The sequence below is a fragment of the Mycetomoellerius zeteki genome, unplaced genomic scaffold (assembly GCF_001594055.1).
Source record: "Mycetomoellerius zeteki isolate Tzet28-1 unplaced genomic scaffold, Tzet1.0 scaffold62, whole genome shotgun sequence".
Lineage (NCBI taxonomy): Eukaryota > Metazoa > Arthropoda > Insecta > Hymenoptera > Formicidae > Mycetomoellerius > Mycetomoellerius zeteki.
The window spans coordinates 3029781-3049217 of record NW_017257632.1 but is presented as its reverse complement, the minus strand read 5'-3'; the positions used below and the strand labels follow the sequence as shown (position 1 = coordinate 3049217).

Below are 19437 nucleotides of genomic sequence, written 5' to 3'. Positions count from 1 at the left end.
TGGCTACGTTTACACCGTGCATTTAGGCCGCGGCCTATACAATAGATGTCCTTGTTTATCCTGTATATTAAACAAAGACACCTATGTATAGGTCACGGACTAACAGTACGGTGTAAACGTAGTCGATGTCTTTGTTTATCCTATATATTAAACAAAGGCACCTATCGTATAGGTCGCGGACTAAGCACACGGTGTAAACATAGTCACTGTCACCAAGCTCAGTTAATTTAACTGGCCAGTTAGTCCATCGGAATTGGCCAATCGCATTTGTCATTTTGTTTGAAGGGCCATAGCACACAAAAAAACTTAAGCAATAAAACGTAAGCAGTAAGCGAATTGACCAATCACAGTAGAGTCCGTAAGGCTATACATAAGCAGTAGCAAATCCAACATGTTGATTTCCTTACTGCTTACGTCTTACTGCCTTAAGTTTTTTGTTTGCCAGGGCCCTTAGAAGTGTAAAATCCGTAAGTAGCTTCCTAACTTAGCAAATAATATTATCACAATGCGTTAATCATATAAAAGGAATTTTATTATACAATATACATTATTTACAAAATACATAAAATACCCCGGATCTACAACAAGGTTTTAAGCCTTAAGTCATAAGAAATGGGTGAATCACAGTCGATTATTCCCCTCGGATTCGACTGTAATTGGTCAATTTTTTACGGTTTAAGTCTTAAAACACCTATTGTAGATCCGGACTTAAGGCCATCACACGTACAAGAATTTTAGTCGTAATCATAAGGTCGCAAGCAAATTAATTGCGGGGTCTACAATAGAAGTCGTAACGGTCGTAGGGTCTTAAGTCGTAGAAAATTAATCCATCATAGTTGATTATTCTTCTCATATTCGACTGTGATTGGTCAATTTTCTACGACTTAAAACCCTACGACTGCTACGACTTCCATTGTAGACCCCGCAAACCAATCACAATCAAAATTACGATCTCGCGTTTCAAAACGCCCGACTGTGATTGGCTGATTTGCTTACGGCCTTACGATTACAACTAAGTCCGAATCTACAATAGGTGTTTTAAGCCTTAAATCGTAAGAAATTGACCAATTACAGTCGAATTCGAGGAGAATAATCGACTATGATTCGTCCATTTCTTATAGCTTAAGGCTTAAAACTCTATTGTAGATCCAGGGTAAAATTTTTTTACGTGTGATGGCCTTTACCCCGATCTACAATAGAATGTCAAGAAGGATAGAATGATGTTTATGTTGACTGTGTCTCCTAAATAGAAAGCAATCTGTCATCTGTGACGTTTGCTGGAGAGTATCCAAATTATAGCAAATTCGATCATTACTCTAGATTAGTGCATACTAATAGTTGCTTAACATGAAATTGGAAAAGTTAAATGTAAAAGTATATAAATATTTTAAATAATTAAATACAGCATTGTTATGTATATATCATATATGTATACAATAAATTGATTGTATTATACCACTGCATTTATTTCATAAAGTAGCTTATTTTTAATATATACTAATTTAATGTAATCCGAGTGAACAAAATGTACCACTTTACTTTTTTTTTTACTTTCGTATGACCAGTATGACTATGCACTAAAGCTCGTATCAGATTACACAGTAGAGATTAAAGCCCGTATCAGACTATATACGTATCTGCTGCCGCCACCGCTACTTATCAGCGGAATCAGTGGTGCCGTTGACAGATCGGCCTCCACTATTCCACTTCCCAATTAATTTCATTTCTCGGTAGGTTGGAAATCCAAGAAAAAGGATTTAAAAAAGAAGAATTTCTCTTCCCTGAATGATCAGAGCCAACAAAAAGGCCAAGATCCAAGCGTCCCACCACACTTCCGTCAAAACTTTCTCTCTAAACGCCAGGCTCGTCAAGTCAAGTCAACACGACGGTTTTGCACAAATTATGCATTAACTCGTCGATCGGCGTCACGACGCATACCTGCTGGCTGTATCAACCCTGAACAATTGATAATGTGGTCGTCTCGAAAGCAGATGACATGACACTTGTGCGCACAGTGATGAAGAACTGCGATATTAATCGCTGCGTGCCGTTTGCAAAAACAAAAAATGTTCGTCCGAGATCCTTGTGGCATCGTATGTATTATCGTCACCTATGTGGCGGTATTCTACGCTGACTACGTTGTGGTACGATGGATCGTGTTACACACTATGCAAGACAGGTTTGTACAACACACGTTTATAAACAAGAATTATCGACATTAAGTTATTAACATGGAGTTATTAATATTGAATTTTTCACATTTTACATGATATCTCACTTTTTTTTGTTACAGTTTTTTTTAATTCATTACACTTTTTTGTTGAAAAATACATTCAGCAATATTGTTTTCTTGTTCCTAGCTTATGGTGTCCGTTCCATATAATAGCATTTAATACTGTTGTACTTCTTCTTCTGATGGCACATTTGAAAGCCGTCTGCAGTGATCCTGGTATAGTACCCTTACCACAAAGTAGAATGGACTTTTCTGATATTCATGTCTCCGGAGGAAGCGATGATCATGAAAGTGATGAGAAAGACGATTGGACGGTGTGCACTAGATGTGAAACATATAGGCCACCTAGAGCACACCATTGTAGAATTTGTGAACGTTGTATCAGAAAAATGGATCATCATTGTCCATGGTAATTATGAGCTGTATGGAAAACAATAGCAATATATTAAAAAAATCAATATAATTTTTTTGTTAATTTTTTAATTTCATTGTATTTAAATGATTAATGAAATTACATTCATTTGGATTTATTAAAATTTTATAACTTTCTTGTTTAAGGATCAATAACTGCGTCGGCGAGAGGAATCAAAAGTACTTCATACAATTTCTAGTGTACGTTGGTGCATTAGCTATCTACGCTATTATTTTAGTCATTACGTCTTGGATTTATGACTGCCCACAGTGTAATACTGATATTGCAGTCAAACAAAATCGCATGTATGTACTTGCATTCTTATGAGAAATTTATGATGATTGGAATACTAATGTTGATACCTGTTGCAGCTTACATTGTGTGACATTAGTTTTGGAGTCGGGGTTATTTGGTATGTTCGTCATAGCGATTCTAATTGATCAATTTCAAGCGATCCTAGGCGATGAAACTGCCGTGGAACGCGTGCAAGGTGTACAACAACGCTATCACAAGAATACACCACGAACGTTTACGCTGTTGTCTCAAGTATGTGGAAAGAGCCATCCAATATTTTGGCTACTACCTTGCCACAATCCACCGCGTTACTCTTTCAGAAAGGACACATATTTAATCGATCACGAAGTTTGAGATCATGTACGAAACGAGTGTATTACATGTCTGCACATACACGGTATTTTTTGTATTATTTTTTTATATTATATATAACAGTATATTAGAATAATTGATTTCTTGGATTAGTACCTTAACATGTCTTTGTACGAATTATTGATATAACATAGATTTCAAATTTGTAGCTATAACGTTTCTACAGCGTGGAAATAATATATATGTATAATAAACACTCATTCTTATAATATATTAAGATGATTAATATATATTATGAATATATTAATTATTATCATTTTACATGTATATGTATATATTACATATACAGTTATATATATACATATATAATGTGTATACATATAGGTATGTATTTATTTAAATATGAACAAATAATAGCTTTAATTAGTACATGTTGTTACTTAGGTTGAACATATAACAATAACAGTAAATACATGGGATTGTAATTGATATTATGTTAATAAATTAATTTTCTTATCTTTTAAAATTAAAATACATATAAGAATAAGTGATACTTCAAGTGATACAAATAATAATTTTTTTATTTAAGATAATTATTGCTAGGAACTGTATCCTCGCCTAATAAATTTATTCGCTGCAAGGATTGTATTGTAGTATTCTAGAAAATACATAAAATTGTTAATATAATTTTAAAAAATTGAAACTTAGGTAATGAATACATGCTTTTTAAATGCCTTTGATAACAGTTTTATTAGTTTATATTACTCTTCCGTATTTATTAATTAATAATAATAGTTTTATCTGTAAATTGCGCGCGCGATTGTATTTTATTAATTAAATTAAGTTAATAAATAAAAATTTTTATTTTGAAGAGGAATATTTAACGCACGTGACAATTTATAATAATTATTTATTGAATATTAAATATATTTTGAATAATTTTACTGATATTCTTATTTTTATCTGTGTTCTGTAATTTGTGTATGCATTATATTTTAAAATTATTAACAAAGACTGCCAACCTTTCGACAAAGTTCTAGTTATATTTCAATTCAGACCACATTAGCGACATCTATCAGTAATGTTATTTTGGAGCATATCAATTCTAACCTATAATTGTAATAAGAAAACTTTTATTATTTAACATTGCTTGTATGAAATGTTGGATTAGCAACGTTAATTGATATTATTGGCTTGTTGTGTGTGTTATCTTACTATAAAAAAATCATTCCTTTATAACTAGTGTTTCATAATTTTTATAAATAACCAGATAATTGTTCACATTACCTTTAAATAATCAAACATGAGTAATAGTATGAAAACTGCAATTTTAAAAAAGGTATTTTTTTCTAAAGTAATAAAATGTCCAATGATTTGGAATTTATTTTTTATTATTATTTATCTAATTATATTTTTGTTTTCAGATTATAGAATTTTTACCAAACGGTAACAATATAAATATATCCAATGTTGCATCTTATTTGCATTTGAAAACATGTAAAACAGAAGGAATCTATTCTTTCTTACTTCCATTGAGAACTAGACAATACAATATACAGAAGGAAGCACAGAATATCATAAATAATGAGTTAAATAGTATTTTCGACAACATTAATATAAAAAATAATGCTATTTCTTTCAATATTTCCAGAGATAGATGTGTTAAAGAAGTTTTGGAACACAACTGTTCGACAGTGTCGGCTCCAACCTTCATGAATGATAAAAAAAATATAATAGTAGAATTTAGTTCACCTAATATTGCAAAACCTTTTCATGTAGGACATTTGAGATCTACAATAATAGGAAATTATGTTGCTAACATCAATAGTTTTGTAAACAATAAGGTGAAAAAAATAAATTATTTGGGTGACTGGGGTACACAATATGGCTTAGTTCAATTAGGAATCAATATGACAGGTACTAGTGAGGATGAAATGAAAAGAAATCCTATAAAAGCCTTGTACACAGCATATGTTAGTGCCAACAAATTGGCTGAGACTGATTCCTCAGTATTGGATAGTGCGAGAAAAATATTTAATGATTTGGAAAGTGATACAGGAGTTGCACATGAACAGTGGAGCACATTTAAACAGTATACTGTTGAGGAATTAAAAAGGGTTTATAGCAGAATTGGTATTACATTTGACGAATATCATTGGGAATCTACGTACAATGCCAAAAATATCAAGGAAATAGTTACGTTGATGGAAAAAATACAATTACTAATAAGGGACGAGCAAAATAGAAAAGTTGTAAATTTAAGCAATGGGAAAAGCGTTCCTATAATCAAAAGCGATGGCTCCACTTTGTACATAGCTAGAGATATCGCAGCAGCTATTGATAGATTTGAAAAGAATGATTTTGACTGTATGTACTATGTGGTGGATAATACACAAGTCAGTCATTTCTCAAATTTGTTAGAAATATTAAAACAAATGGAAATGCCGTGGGCTGAAAGACTGAAACATGTAAAATTTGGCCGATTGCATGGTATGCGTACAAGAAAGGGAAATGTCATGTTTTTAGAAGATATTTTAGATACTGCCAGAGATATCATAAAGCAGAAACAAATTGATTCACATAGTATGTTAATTTTAATATTAATTATGGAACATCTAAGTTTATTAGATTTTATTAAAATTGGTTTTATAATAGAGAAACTTTTTCAGCCACTAAAGTTCGTCTAGATTCATCTGATAACAGCTCGGATATATTAGGCATTTCCGCAATGATAGTTAATGATTTAAAAAGAAAACGAGAACGAGATTATACGTTTGATTGGAATGCAGCATTTGATGTAAGTGATCTATACATTATCGTAAAAAAATTGTGATTTTATATGCGTATTAATTAGTTTTTGTTGTTATCTTTTTTGTAAGGTCAGTTGAAAGGAGACACTGGTATGAAATTACAATATACGCATTGTCGACTAGGAAGCTTAGAGCGCAATTGCGGCGCTATCCTAACGTCGGAATGTGAGCCAAGTCTATTACAAGAAGAAGTTGTTGATGAATTAGTCGTATTAATTGCTAAGTTTCAAGAAGTAGTGCTGAGATCATACGAAGAATTAGAACCATGTATATTAACAGTATATCTTTTCAACCTAAGGTATAAGATACAAACCTCAAGATTCAAACATTTTCCATAATTATCTAATACTACTATATACAATATGTACAGAAATATGCACAAGTTTTCTTTCTTTTTTTAGTAATGCAATTAATACAGCTTTTAATTCATTGAGAGTAAAGGATGAATTGCCTAATGTTGCTAGTCAAAGATTGCTGCTCTTTCATGTTGCTAGAAATGTTCTCGCACAAGGTATGAAATTACTTGGTTTAATACCCTTGGAAGAAATGTGAAGGCAAATGTATGTGTGTACTCTAAAAGAGATGTGAAATTGCAGCACATTGTCCTGCTTTCTTGGTAAGACTGAGTAGGAAAATTGTGCGTCTCTCTCTACTTTCTTATTTGATATCAAATAATTAGCTTTATTTTCTTGAATAAATTTTATTGTATAACGAGATATTTTTCTAAAGCCGTTTCATATAATTTTAATGTGTGCAATGTGAAAATTACATAATAATAAGAGTTAACGTTTGTTCCAAGAGAACTTTCTTCTAGCACCTTCTTGACCGGGCTTCTTTCTTTCACGTATCCTCCAGTCCCTTGTTAGAAGTCCAGCTGTTTGAAAAGAACAGTAATTTTTTAATTATCTGTCATATATTTAATTAACATTAATACAGTTTTATTGCGACATATATATATTGTATTAATATATTTTGTCAAATTGATTGTTCCTTACCAACTCGCATTTTGTCGATCGTTGATTTATCAATAAAGCTACGTAAGCCCCATGAAATACCCCAACGTATAGCACCCGACTGACCAGTAGGCCCTCCACCATTAACTGTGGCTTCGATATCTACTTTATCAGTCATATTTGTAAAAAGTAATGGAAATATAATCTGTAACAGATAAAATATGCAAGAACCATGAGACGTAACTTCATTTATAAGATGACATATTAATATGATGAATAATTATTAAAAGGTAAAGAAAAGCCAACTTAGATATTAGATTTCTTCGAGAAGTTGATATTTTTTTGAGAAGATAAAATTGAAAGCTATGATAATTTTTTTATCAATAGAAATAAAAAATTAGAATTGCATAATAATTGCCTTTTACTTGTAAAAATATTTACAGTGAAAGAGAATATATATACGTATGAATCATATAATGCGAATTACTGGTTGAAATATCGGATCGTACCAATATTAAATTATTAAAATCATAACGAAGTAGTATGTTCGTCTTTCGCCAATTTTGTTGCGACATTTTCCAACATCTTATTCATTTCTAGCAACTGTATTCTTAGCAATTTTATAGCATCTTCATTCACTTTCATCATAGCAATCAATTTCTCGAATGTCATTTCTAGAGCGACATCGGAGAATCCATTGTGTCGTTGTTTCAACCAAACAGCACGATCGCTCAAATTGATGTCGTCATTCATAAACGAGGGAATATTCTTCTGTGCTATCTCATAAGCGGCTTTCATTATATCCTTAGGCAATCGTTTCTCGAGGGGATTAAGCGGTTTTACCACAAGAACCCGTTTTCTATTTTCAACGTCAATCTTGTGATCCGACATCCATTTCCGGAAGGCATATGGGATTGCAGTATTGTGCAGTACCATTTCCGTAAAGAGGATCATTTTCGTCTGCCTTACTAGCTTTGTAAGCCCCGCATGATTCCTCAGACCTTGTATATCATGTACGGCGATACCGACCAGCAAGTTCATCAGAATCACAGTGACGAATACTATAAAGAGCGTGAAGAGGATCTGCGAACACACTGATAAAATAGGATGATAAATGACAAAAGACCCGCCTATTGGTTTATCATCCATCTGGTTGATGAATCCTTCGAAGTCCAATTCACCGACCATCATAGCTAAAACTTTGATCAACCCAGTGAAAGGATTGCCGAACGCGGGTTCGCTGGCGAATATCACGCAGAAGCTGATAGTGAAACCAATCAGCAGACCCGAATATGCTAACAGAAGTTTGGCGAACTCGAACTGGATATGCGTAAACATAGCAACGTAGGTACCGAAGGCCGGTAACTGACCCACCATTAGCATTAGATTAGTCCAGGCACAAAGAACGGCAAACGCGCCGATGTAATTTTGCCAGTCGTAAGTACGCCCAGTATACACGAAGGACGTAACGAATACACTCACAATCACCACACCGTCCAACACATTGTCAATGCTGGAAAAATACTGTAATGCCGATTTGTAAACCATGAAGCCATATATTTTTCTTGGTATGGTGATGCATGTTAGAACCAACGCGAGGTACCATTCAATTTCGATGATTGATTTTCGGAAGAGAAAATCAGATAGTCGTCTGCTGCCGCATATCTTGGAACTATTGGCTTCATTTTGATTGTAACATTTATACGCTAACGCGGTCAGTACGTAAGTAGTCAAGCATATCACTGTCATAGAATACAAAAGTATCCTTAGCAAATAGAGCTTGCGAATTTTCTCCCACTTGAGGTGTAGGAAGGCCATAACCAGGGGATGCGACAACAAGTCCTTTCGGTGCTCTTGTACGAAAGTATTTATGAAGCTGGTTTCGCACTGATTACCGCTGGGGAAGAGAATGTCGAAGTGCAGTCTCATTTCAAACTCACGATTATGTGATACCGGTCGGGTCAGTCTAATGGAAGCGTCCAACCGCTGTCGGAACACGTGCAGAGACTCAGGAATTTTCTTCAATATAATATTCAGAGCGGATAATCCAGTGCACGTGGTCGCGCTGATGTCAGCGCCCGCCCAGATGAGTGCATCCACACATTGAGATTGTTCGTTCAGCGCGGCAATGTGAAGAGGCGTGAAACCTGTCCGATCGGCCGCATTTATCAAAGCGCCGCGTTTCAGCAACAACTGTACTAACTCGGCGGATGAGTCTGTGCTCATCACGGCGAAATGCAGGGGTGTCCTGTGCTCCCTATCCACAGCGTTCACGTTGGGCGCGCTGGCTGAAAGTAGCTCGACGCATGGTATCGATTGCACGAAACAGGCCACGTGCAACGGCGTCTGGCCCAAGTGATTCTTCTCGACAACACTGGCACCACGCTCGAGCAGCAGCTTCACCGTCTCCACCGCCTTCGCGCGGACGGCACTATGCAGAATTGGCTCGACCACTTCCTGACAGACATAATTGAGCTTGGCATCATGATCCAGTAATGTAGCTGCGGCGTGCCAGCTATTACCAAGCGCCGCGAAATGAAGAGGTGTGTAATGAGTGATGGGGCTCTCGTAATTCACGTTGGCACCCTTCGCGATCAGATACTCCACGCAGGCGACTTTGTCACCCAACGAAGCCGCGAGGATAGCGTTCACACCAGTCCGCGGTTCGACGTAGTCGTAATGCGCTCCGGCGTTCTCCAATTCCGGCAGAAGATGAAGCAGTCCACGATAGGATGCCCAGATGTAAGCAACGTTTCGTAGAGTCTCGCTTTTGCACGCGTTCGGAAGCATGCGACTCTTCTCCATGTACTGTAGTAATCTCGTCTCCATCGTGTCAACGATGGACCATATAGCCGATCTTAATTTGGCACCATTCACGTAGTGATTCTTGTAACATTCCAGAATTTCCAGATTATCAAAGAAGAGAGAGTCATCGACTGGTGGTGGTACACCGGCGTCGATCTCGATTTGATCATTATCGAATATAGTTGCATCATCGATCACAATTTTTTGCGGATAATCCTTCGCATATGCACATCTCAATGACCTATAAGTGGGAGCTAATCTTACGGACAGAGGATCGCTTTTATGACGACTGTTGAAGCTTTTGGAATAAAAATGTTCCTCATCATTCAAAATAGTCGGTGTTTCCAGACTGTTCGTCTCGTGATTTTTTACTTTGGCACTCTCTCCTAACGAATCTCGATCGTTCTCATACATACTTGCTTGAACTATAAACTTCACTATTTATTTACGACTGGAAATAAATTTACTGTTCAATTTCATATTTCTTTTAGTAAAAATTCAAGCATATATCTTCATGTAATTTTATCCTTGAATTATTTTCGATTTAAACGATTTTATCACTGCTATTTTTTTCTCTATTTTTTATCTCAGGTTTTTTACATTCTTGCGCATAAGAACTCGTATTACAGATCGATTATAATAAACCGATGATAAATATGTACATATATGTAGACGATAAATATGTACATATATGTAGACGATAAATATGTACATATAGACGATAAACTTATACCTGAGACTAGTGTGTCTCCTGATCTTGTCACTTTTTTCTATTTTTCTTTGGCTAATAGATATGTTACGTTGTACAAACGTTGTTTAAATTTCCAATGTAAATCCCGTTTCGTAATTAAGCACTAAGTATTCATATACCATTATGCGATGTTTCGCGAAGCATCCTAATTACTGCAACCGCGTCACCGTGTCTCTTCAATCCTGTCTTTTTCCTTCTCGTTCTCTTTCACGTCCCGCCTACAAATCGTTTTGTTTAGGCCACTTTAAGAGAAGATTATCGTTGTGCCACGTTCTGTCTCGAGCGCAACCAAGTGCCTTATATCCGAGTTTCTCTGATTTAATCATTAATTTAATGACTTGCATTCATCCGGACAACTTATGATTAATATCTTCTTAAACGGAATACATTTGACAGACGCAGATGCAGAGAATAGAGATAAGTAAAGATTGCTCTCTTCTGAGGCTCTTCCCGCCGGATATTACACTCGTTAAATTTTTCTCATATTAGTAAAATATTGTATTACAAAATATGCAGTGCATATTGTATATCTTTAAGGTTGTCAACATACTATATACTTACAAGTATTTATCACACATACATTAGCAATCTTATCTCTTTTTCAATTTGTGCCGTTAGTAGTATTGTTGCTCCTCGTGTACCAGTATTTCCTGTTCTTCAAGCGCGACTCTGAAGGCTCAATATTATTATAATTTTTCTATTAATTTGGCGAACGCAAGTTATTACGTTATCAAATATCCAAGTGGATCTGTCGCTGTGTAAGAACTTCAAGTAGTACAGATACTATGATGAGTTTACATTTTTCACTGACACCGTACATTCTTCTCTATCTCTTGCTACCGGTTTCGTATGACGTATCGTCACTTCGTCTTTTCGTTTAATGCTTCTACTTTTTGAAGCACGTATTTATAAAAACCTAGAGATTGGCTGAAGAAACCTCGAGTTTTCGACTCTAGAATGCAAAAGCAGTCCGAGAAGGATTTCGGCCGCATTTTCTAATCGTAAAAATTATGCCGGCTCGAGATGCCTATCACTGACCAGTGTACAATTGACAATTCAGCGAGCATTACAACGCGCTTAACTAGTTTGTACGATCGCACCACACGTACTGCATGACGTACTCTGCATATGCCTCTGCCGTTCGTGTGGGAAGAGGAATTTACGAGCAGAGGGGCAAGATATATATAAACAAAAAATACTTAAACATAAAAAAATGTAGGTCAAATTTGAGATCTACTTTACGTTTACTTTACTCCCACATACGGAGTTGTCCTTTTAAATTCTTGATCAATCTAGATCAGGCTGGAAAGTATTGTTGAAAGATCACTTGAGTTTTTTAGGACATTGTTATTTACATATGTTATCGTTAAAAAAATATTGTTAAACAGATATTTGCGTTCTTAATCAAATGTAACGATAAATTGTTTTCTTCTTGTTAAAAATCAATGGATGAAGGTTGAATAAAAAAATAAAAAAAGAGAAAAACATTTTTATCAAAGTAAAGTGTTCTAATTATTAAAAAAGTAGAATTTTTCCAAAGTAAAGGTCGTAGAGAGACAAAGAGAATTATTTAAATTATAGACAACTAATGTGTGTCTACAGGAATAGTATAAAATTATTTTTTGATCATGTTAATTTTTATAAACATAATTTTAAATTATAAATTCAGTTTTTATTTAGCGTTTCAAAAATACAGTAGAAATAGTGAACAAATAAATCAATTGTTATTCGTTAGTCCTTCCAGTTTATTCGTTTGCGCGTTATCTCTTCCTTTATCTAAAATTTGATTTTTTTATTATAGAATATTTTATATCCTTTTTCATAGCTTCCCGTATCTAAATTGCGAATATCTAGGCAAACTTCTTTCACCGTCACGTGATTGCGAATATGATATCACAATCCGTTTACGTAATTTTAATTCTGTATTCATTTTAAGTACATTTGCAAGATCTCTGCCAAGAGATATTTTCGAGGTACTAGCTGCCTACAAATTATTGATTCATGAAATACATAAATGAAACATTACGTATGAAATGAATATTTCATGCTAGTACTTACTTTAATAAAAAAGGGAAAAATAACTGTCGAACAGTCGAATTCGAGACACGAAACAGTTTTACATTTATTTGAACTACGAGAAACGATCGGTTCCATAACGCGATGGAATATGTAATACATTTTTTAAATAATTATTTTTTGTGTATTTTTCTTAGCTAATTGTTTTGTATGCAAGACACAAAGTACATAGTCTCAGTTACAGAGACTCTAAAATTTTAGCCCAATAAATTCTCTGACAGTTAAACTTTCCACAGATGAGAACCGGTTTTGACTGTCTACGAATAGCATTAATGTTATAACATTATATATGTATTTTTTGACTTCATTCAAAGTTTCAAAGTGAAACTTGACCAGTGCAAGACAACTTTAAAACTTCCCTATTTAATCTTGATATAAAAATATTTATTTATTCGTTTAACAATTCATTTTGATAAAAACTTTGCAACAGTGTGTATAACTACATTTCGATTCAAATACTGTAGTTAAAAAAAACAAAAGAAAATGCTTATAAAATTCTTTTTCTTAAGAATCTATATAAAAAAGAATTAAGAGTAAAGAAGATTAATATCAAAATATATTAGTAAAAAACAACCAGACGTGACGTCAAATCAAATTGCGCATCAGTCTGAATATAATTATATATAAACTTTATGTATATGTTGACTCTTCAGAAAGTAGGAAATTTTTCTGACAAGTCAAAATATCTTACAAAAACTTATAAAAATGAAAAAGAATGTTTAGAAAAAATATAAACGAACTGTCCTGTTTTCTCTAAGGTCTCATCAATATACATATGTTTACATTCGCGTCACGAAATCCATGTTATTTTAGATACTAAATACATACTAAATGTTTAAACTTGAAAAAATACATTATGCATATATTTTAAATTAAAATAAATAAAGTATTTCTCCTGAGGAAATATTTCATACAATTACTGCGTTAAAACAAAATATTTTGTTTAAACGTAGCATTTATTATTATTATATGCATAAAATTATGCAAGCCACTCTGATGTTTTTTATATAAAATTTATATATGAAAATGGACGGAATTAAATATAATTGATATTGGACACAATCATATTTGTATCACAGAAAAGCTATAATATCTCATAAGCAAGATTTAGTATTTGTTGAAATATTTATAAAACAAGGCATAGAGAAACAAGGATTCGCGATTAATTATTCACGAAGTATCATAATGCCACGTTCCACGAATCTCAAGTTTTAGAATCTTTTATCATTACTCCATGATTAAATTTCAAATGGAACATGAACCTTTGTGAATTACTTTACAACTCAAGGATATTTCCTTGTTATACTGACAATTTTATTTTATCATTATGAGCTTTTATGAGTTCCTGAAGGAGAGTATGATTTTTCTCGCAAATCTCCTTGAGTTTCGCAATTTCGTCTTTAAATTTGTCACAATCGTGTTGCAGCGTATCCTCGTTGAAACTACGACGATGACACATGGTCATGTCGCCTTTGAGACCCGCTTTTGCGCTATAAATTTTTCTGCGTGATGCGACGAAATTGTTCTGTCCATCTCTTTCCTTGGCTATTTTGTAAGCGGCCGAAAGAACATCACGTGGTAATCTCTTCTCTCTGGGACTTAGTGGACGAACAGTCAGAACGGCTCGTAAAGGTGATGGTAGGAGTAACGTGGTCCATCGCATGCACTTGATGAAGCGTTTCGACGGCATAAATCCCAGAAAAATTGCAGTCTCAACGTCGTGGATTAATTTTGTTTGGCGAACGAGTTTTGCGAGACCCGCCGTTTTTTGAAGACCCTTGATATCGTGCACGGCTATACCGATCAATAAATTCATCAGTACGATCGTGACAAACAGAAGGAACAACACGAAGAAGAGTTGGGCCGAAATTTGTAGCAAGATCCAGGAAATTCCTTCATTATTCTCGTAGACACCACTCTTATCAGATGAAGCAAAGAAAGAATCAAAGCCTAACTCGCCGGTCATCATCGCGAGAACCTTAATAAGACCTGTGTGCGGACTGCTGAACGAATTGGAATATGGAAAGATCACGCAGAAGCTCGCCGTAAAGCCCACTAGCAGGCAGACATAGGCGAGAAGTAGTTTAAACACTTGTGCCTGCACACTAGTAAACATGGCGACATAAGCACCGAACATAGGAAGTTGTCCGATCATCAGCATCAGATTGCTCCAACCACAAAGTACGGCGAAAGCGCCTAAGTGACTTTGCCAGATATATGTTTTTCCCGTATACACAAAAGTGGTGGCAAACGCGCTCAATATTACGCACCAATTGACTAGGTTCTCCACCTGCGTGAAGAATTGTCTAACAGATCGATAACTGAGAATAACGGCGAACTTGCGACAAGCCTCGAGTATGGTGAGCACCATCAGCGCGTACCACTGAATCTCGAGCAGTGTAGGGTGTCTATAAAAAAATCCATAAATTCCGGTTGCGTTCGCGCACAACGGCTTATTGTGCATGTAATAACCCTTTGATTCATTGTAACAGTTATGAGCGAGGGCGGTTATCACCCAGTTTGTAAGGATCAACACATATATCAGGTAGAAGAGCAAACGGGCGACGTAATACTTTCGGATATTGTGCCACTTGAGATGAAGGAAAGATTGACACAAGGGATGTTCCAGAATTTCCTTGTAGCCCTCCTTTACAAAGGTATTCAGATAACTGGTTTCGGGCGAACGGTTCCGCCGATGCTGAAGCAACGGACGGAAGTCCAGTTGTAACTCGAGCTTGCCTGTGATGAATCCCTGTTTGCTCAAAGTTAAAGACTTGTCCAGTCTACGTTCGAACACGTCCAAGGATGTCGGGGTTTTACGCAGAACGATGGCTAAGGCACTGTTACCACCGATGGTCCTGGCACTGAGATCCGCTTCGTATTTTATCAAAAGATTCACGCATCGTGATAGCTCATTTGATGCAGCGATGTGTAGAGGCGTATAACCATATTTGTCTGCCTTATTCACATCCGCCCGCCATTTTAGCAGGAGCTCAGTGATGTCATCGGTCATCAGAGACTTGCCTAGAGCCAGATGCAGAGGTGTCCGACCCTCGTTATCTTCCACGTTAGGATCCGCGCGACCTTTCAGTAAAATCTCCACGCATTCCAGAGAATGCGAACGAGCGGCTAAATGCAAGGCCGTGTGTCCTCGATGGTTCTTCAGTTGAAGATTAGCATTCGCCTTGATCAAAAGAGCCAAATTATCCGCGCAACCAGCTTCCGCAGCCAAGTGCAAAGCAGTGTCGTTCTTTCTGGTAAGTAAATCCACTTGGCAACCGGCTTTCAGAAGTATATCCAAACAAACTTTATCTCCGCCGTTGGCTGCGTGATGAATAGCGGCGTATCCATCCTGATCCAAACGATTAAGTTCCTTATTGTTCGATGCTAGTAAAGAAAGTACGCGCAAGGCGTTAGTCCGTGAAGCCACGTGCAATACAGTTTCTTCAGCTTCATACGGAGATAGCTGACTGATACCTCGTTGCATGAAATACTGAGCTACGTCAAAGGCATCTCCAAAAGCAGCATAATGAAACGCCGTGTGCTTCGATTTGATATCAACAAGGCTTGCGCCTTGTTCTATCAAATATTTGACTCCATCCAGACAGTTTCGAAACGCACATAAGTGCAAGGGAGTGAGACCATGATTAGGTTCGGTGTAGTTAACATTGGCTCTACATTTGCACAAATGATAAATGAGATCCGTACGACCTACAAAACTCGCTTGTAACAATGAGATGTTGACTTCATTAGACTTGATGTCCGCAAAGATAGCGTTTGCGTTTATCTCATTCATTTTGTCTGATTCTAGATTCTCCCAGATTTGTGATTTATAACCCATATGCCTCTTGTGTTCCGTGAGAATATTTTTAATGAGATCTTCATTGATGCGTAGCGAAGTACGGTCGACTTCATCAGAAGAGGTATGCTCACTGATGATGAAGTAATCTTCCATGGAAGGACTTACCGAATCATCGGGTAATGACGGTTCATATTGAACTCGACCACTTTCGAGCTCATTGTCATCTTGCTTAGACGATGAGCGTTTAATCTTTAGCCGAGTTAGAAACAAAGAAGTCGCACTCGTGTGTGTCAACATATTTGGAATAGTTTTTGATACTCTTTCTCCAGTTTCCTCCATCTCTTTTTTTGAAGAGAACGATATGAATTTGCTGAGACTATCAACTATCTCCAAATGTTGCCGTATTAAGTTCAATTACCTATAAATGTAATATTACCTATTTAATACTATTCAAAAGTCTTAATATTTAATCGAAACATATAAAAACAAAATAGTGAAATTGAATTAATTTTATTCAGAGAAGAAAGATTGTAACAAATATTTTCTTAATAATTACCTAAATTTATTATAGTAAAAGAAAAAATAAGACCTCTAAAATATAATGCCAAAACTATATAAATATTTGTAATGTCAAATAGTCTTTTTGTCGAAATAAGTGAAAGCATATAATATTTTGCACGTACGTTCTTTTAAAGCTATAAATCAAAAATAAAACAAAATAAATAATTAAATTAATCTCAAGAGTAACACTATTCTTTAGGCTGCCTCCAATTTGACCCATGTAATATTTTTTATTTAATATTTGGAATGTAGAATCACGTGGAAAAGGAATTATGTGTTGAGGGAATCATTCAAAGTTATAGTAAATCGTTATTTTTCAGTGAAAATCGGAAAATCTGTCAATCTTCATTTACTGCCATAAATTTCAATTTATCACTAGTTTTGGTCTTTTTTCGTTCTTCTTATCGTGATCTTAAGAGAAAAAAATGTTATTTTTTATTGAATATAAAGTTTTATTGAATATAAATCATAGTTCTTACTCACTCCAACAAGAGCGTTGAAGTAAGAGCTATGTGTGGTAGGAGCATGTTGGAGAATACGACGTAAACAAACTTATAATGAAGTTCTTTTAAATAGTTGGTAATTTTGATAAAAATCAAGACAAAAATGAAGATGAAAATGATGACTTTAATAAAACATCTATTTTACTTATCCATTATTTGGTATAAAATTTATATAGAAAATACTTTATATTCAATAGAAAATAAATTTTTTCTCTTAAGGTCACGATAAGAAGAACCGAAAAAGACCAAAATTGGTGTTCACTCAATTTATGGCTTATATGAGGATTTACAGATTTTTCGATTTTCACTGAAAAATAACGATTCACCATAATTTTGAATGATTCCCTCAGAACATAATTCCTTTTCTACGTGATTTTACATTCCGAATACTAAATAAAAACACTACATAAGCCAAATTGGAGGCGGCCCAAAGAATATTACTCTTCAGTATATTCTAAAACTCGTATATTTTAATATAGAAGATTGTAATATTTTTGTTAATAATTTCTTAATTTTTTAAAGGGTTTATAACATAAGGAAGAAATGTGAATTTTGAAACGTACATTTTCTTTTTTTTTCTATTTCAATGTAAAAATTACGACTCAAAGTTTGGCAGTACACTTTATAAACGCTTTAACGTTGTAACATCGAAATCCAACACAAAGCATATCGCGTGACTCTTGCAAAAATTAATCGGAAAATTGCTTAAATAATCACGGAGAGTTATCTAACTGAATTGGCGGCAATTATGTCCCACTTATGAGACACAAACAAAGAAATATCATACAGACTATATATTGATGACAATATCAAATAACAAACTCATTACAAAAATAAAAAAACCTATGGATCTAACGAAAAGCAATGAATCTCTGCAATAACATTTTCGTTTACACAGTTGACAATAAAAATAGATTTTGTCGACTTGATTAAATACTAAACAATTCTAAGAAATTTAAATGTTTCTGCTATTATATTTATATCAAAAAATAGAAACCATTTATATAGAAATATAAATCTATTAAAGATAAACTAAAAAAACTTATCACAAATAAAAATTAAATATGTAACTAAATAAAAGTAAAATGAAAAAGGCATAAATAGATATTAAATATGAAAATAGAAGTTTCAATCATACATAAGTAAACATAACGTCATGAGAGAGATGTCCTTTGTGTCAGATTTATATTAATCAAATCAATAATGAGCCGCTGTCTGTTAGTAGTCAATAAACTGTTAATGCTTTTGCAACAAATCTCGAACTTAATTTAATGACTCTTATTACGAATTAGATATGCGATCGGCATCACAGCAGAGATGGTTCTAAAGTGAAAAAGTACCTTACGCATTTACGATATGAGACGAAGCTCGGTAGAGAACGTTGATAATCGTCTCAATCGCATCACCTCGTTCTTTCGCTAGACCGATTCACACTGAGAGCGAGAGAGTGTGCAGCATGCGACTAACTCCATCGTACCGATTATACCAACGAAAGAGATTTAGATGCTACATATATCAGATGAGACCGGCTACCAGAAATGCGCACGGAAAGGTCGTCTTCCATGAAGGACACCGCATGTTTTTCATGCTTCACATTCTTCACAATACGTATCATAAAAAGATATTAAATAAAAATATATTTGCTCTTCAGTGCTGTACTCATCCTCTAAATATATGATTCTTCTGATTCGAGACAAATATTTTTTAATCCTTTCAGGTCTAGTGGATCATATATGATACCCAGAATCTTTAAAAAAATCGTATCTTTGGTAATTATTAAGCTATTCAGTTTAAAATAATCACGGCTAGTTTTAAAAGAAATTGTCTAAACTTTAATTGGAAAATGTTATAATACAATATCATAAAATTAAAAAAATTTACGTGTTATTAAAAAAATTATTTACAAGTGTGAATAATAATTTCCT

General features: G+C 34.6%; 3 protein-coding genes across 3 annotated transcripts; 2 read left to right on the top strand and 1 right to left on the bottom strand.

Annotated features, from left to right (window-relative positions):
- Positions 1-1592: 1592 nt before the first annotated feature.
- On the top strand, positions 1593-3355 carry Dnz1 (DNZDHHC/NEW1 zinc finger protein 11). The gene is made up of 4 exons (XM_018457067.1): positions 1593-2179; positions 2361-2642; positions 2792-2950; positions 3017-3355. Exons 1-4 carry the CDS (start codon positions 2067-2069, stop codon positions 3291-3293), a joined length of 831 nt encoding a protein of 276 aa, XP_018312569.1. The 5' UTR covers positions 1593-2066; the 3' UTR covers positions 3294-3355.
- Positions 3356-4516: 1161 nt separating this feature from the next.
- Positions 4517-6787, top strand: ArgRS-m (arginyl-tRNA synthetase, mitochondrial). Its single transcript, XM_018457208.1, has 5 exons — positions 4517-4590; positions 4676-5834; positions 5921-6048; positions 6136-6359; positions 6463-6787. The coding sequence occupies exons 1-5, from the start codon at positions 4555-4557 to the stop codon at positions 6611-6613; spliced, it is 1698 nt and encodes a 565-aa protein (XP_018312710.1). The 5' UTR covers positions 4517-4554; the 3' UTR covers positions 6614-6787.
- A 372-nt stretch (positions 6788-7159) lies between these two features.
- On the bottom strand, positions 7160-16813 carry wtrw (ankyrin repeat domain 61 water witch). Its single transcript, XM_018457008.1, has 3 exons — positions 13949-16813; positions 7524-10256; positions 7160-7219 (listed from the first exon to the last, which is right to left on the bottom strand). The coding sequence occupies exons 1-2, from the start codon at positions 16785-16787 to the stop codon at positions 7543-7545; spliced, it is 5553 nt and encodes a 1850-aa protein (XP_018312510.1). The 5' UTR covers positions 16788-16813; the 3' UTR covers positions 7160-7219; positions 7524-7542.
- Positions 16814-19437: the final 2624 nt, after the last annotated feature.

Excerpts from the sequence above, each read along its gene's own strand:
- Dnz1 (XM_018457067.1), top strand. The coding sequence starts at position 2,067 with ATGTTCGTCCGAGATCCTTGTGGCATCGTATGTATTATCGTCACCTAT. Across the intron at positions 2,180-2,360 it reads TTACACACTATGCAAGACAG|CTTATGGTGTCCGTTCCATA; the intron begins GTTTGTACAACA and ends TCTTGTTCCTAG. Across the intron at positions 2,643-2,791 it reads ATGGATCATCATTGTCCATG|GATCAATAACTGCGTCGGCG; the intron begins GTAATTATGAGC and ends TTCTTGTTTAAG.
- wtrw (XM_018457008.1), bottom strand. The coding sequence starts at position 16,787 with ATGGAGGAAACTGGAGAAAGAGTATCAAAAACTATTCCAAATATGTTG. Across the intron at positions 10,257-13,948 it reads TAAAATAAAATTGTCAGTAT|TGAAGTTTATAGTTCAAGCA; the intron begins AACAAGGAAATA and ends GTAAATAAATAG.
- ArgRS-m (XM_018457208.1), top strand. The coding sequence starts at position 4,555 with ATGAGTAATAGTATGAAAACTGCAATTTTAAAAAAG. Across the intron at positions 4,591-4,675 it reads AAACTGCAATTTTAAAAAAG|ATTATAGAATTTTTACCAAA; the intron begins GTATTTTTTTCT and ends TTTTGTTTTCAG. Across the intron at positions 6,360-6,462 it reads GTATATCTTTTCAACCTAAG|TAATGCAATTAATACAGCTT; the intron begins GTATAAGATACA and ends TTCTTTTTTTAG.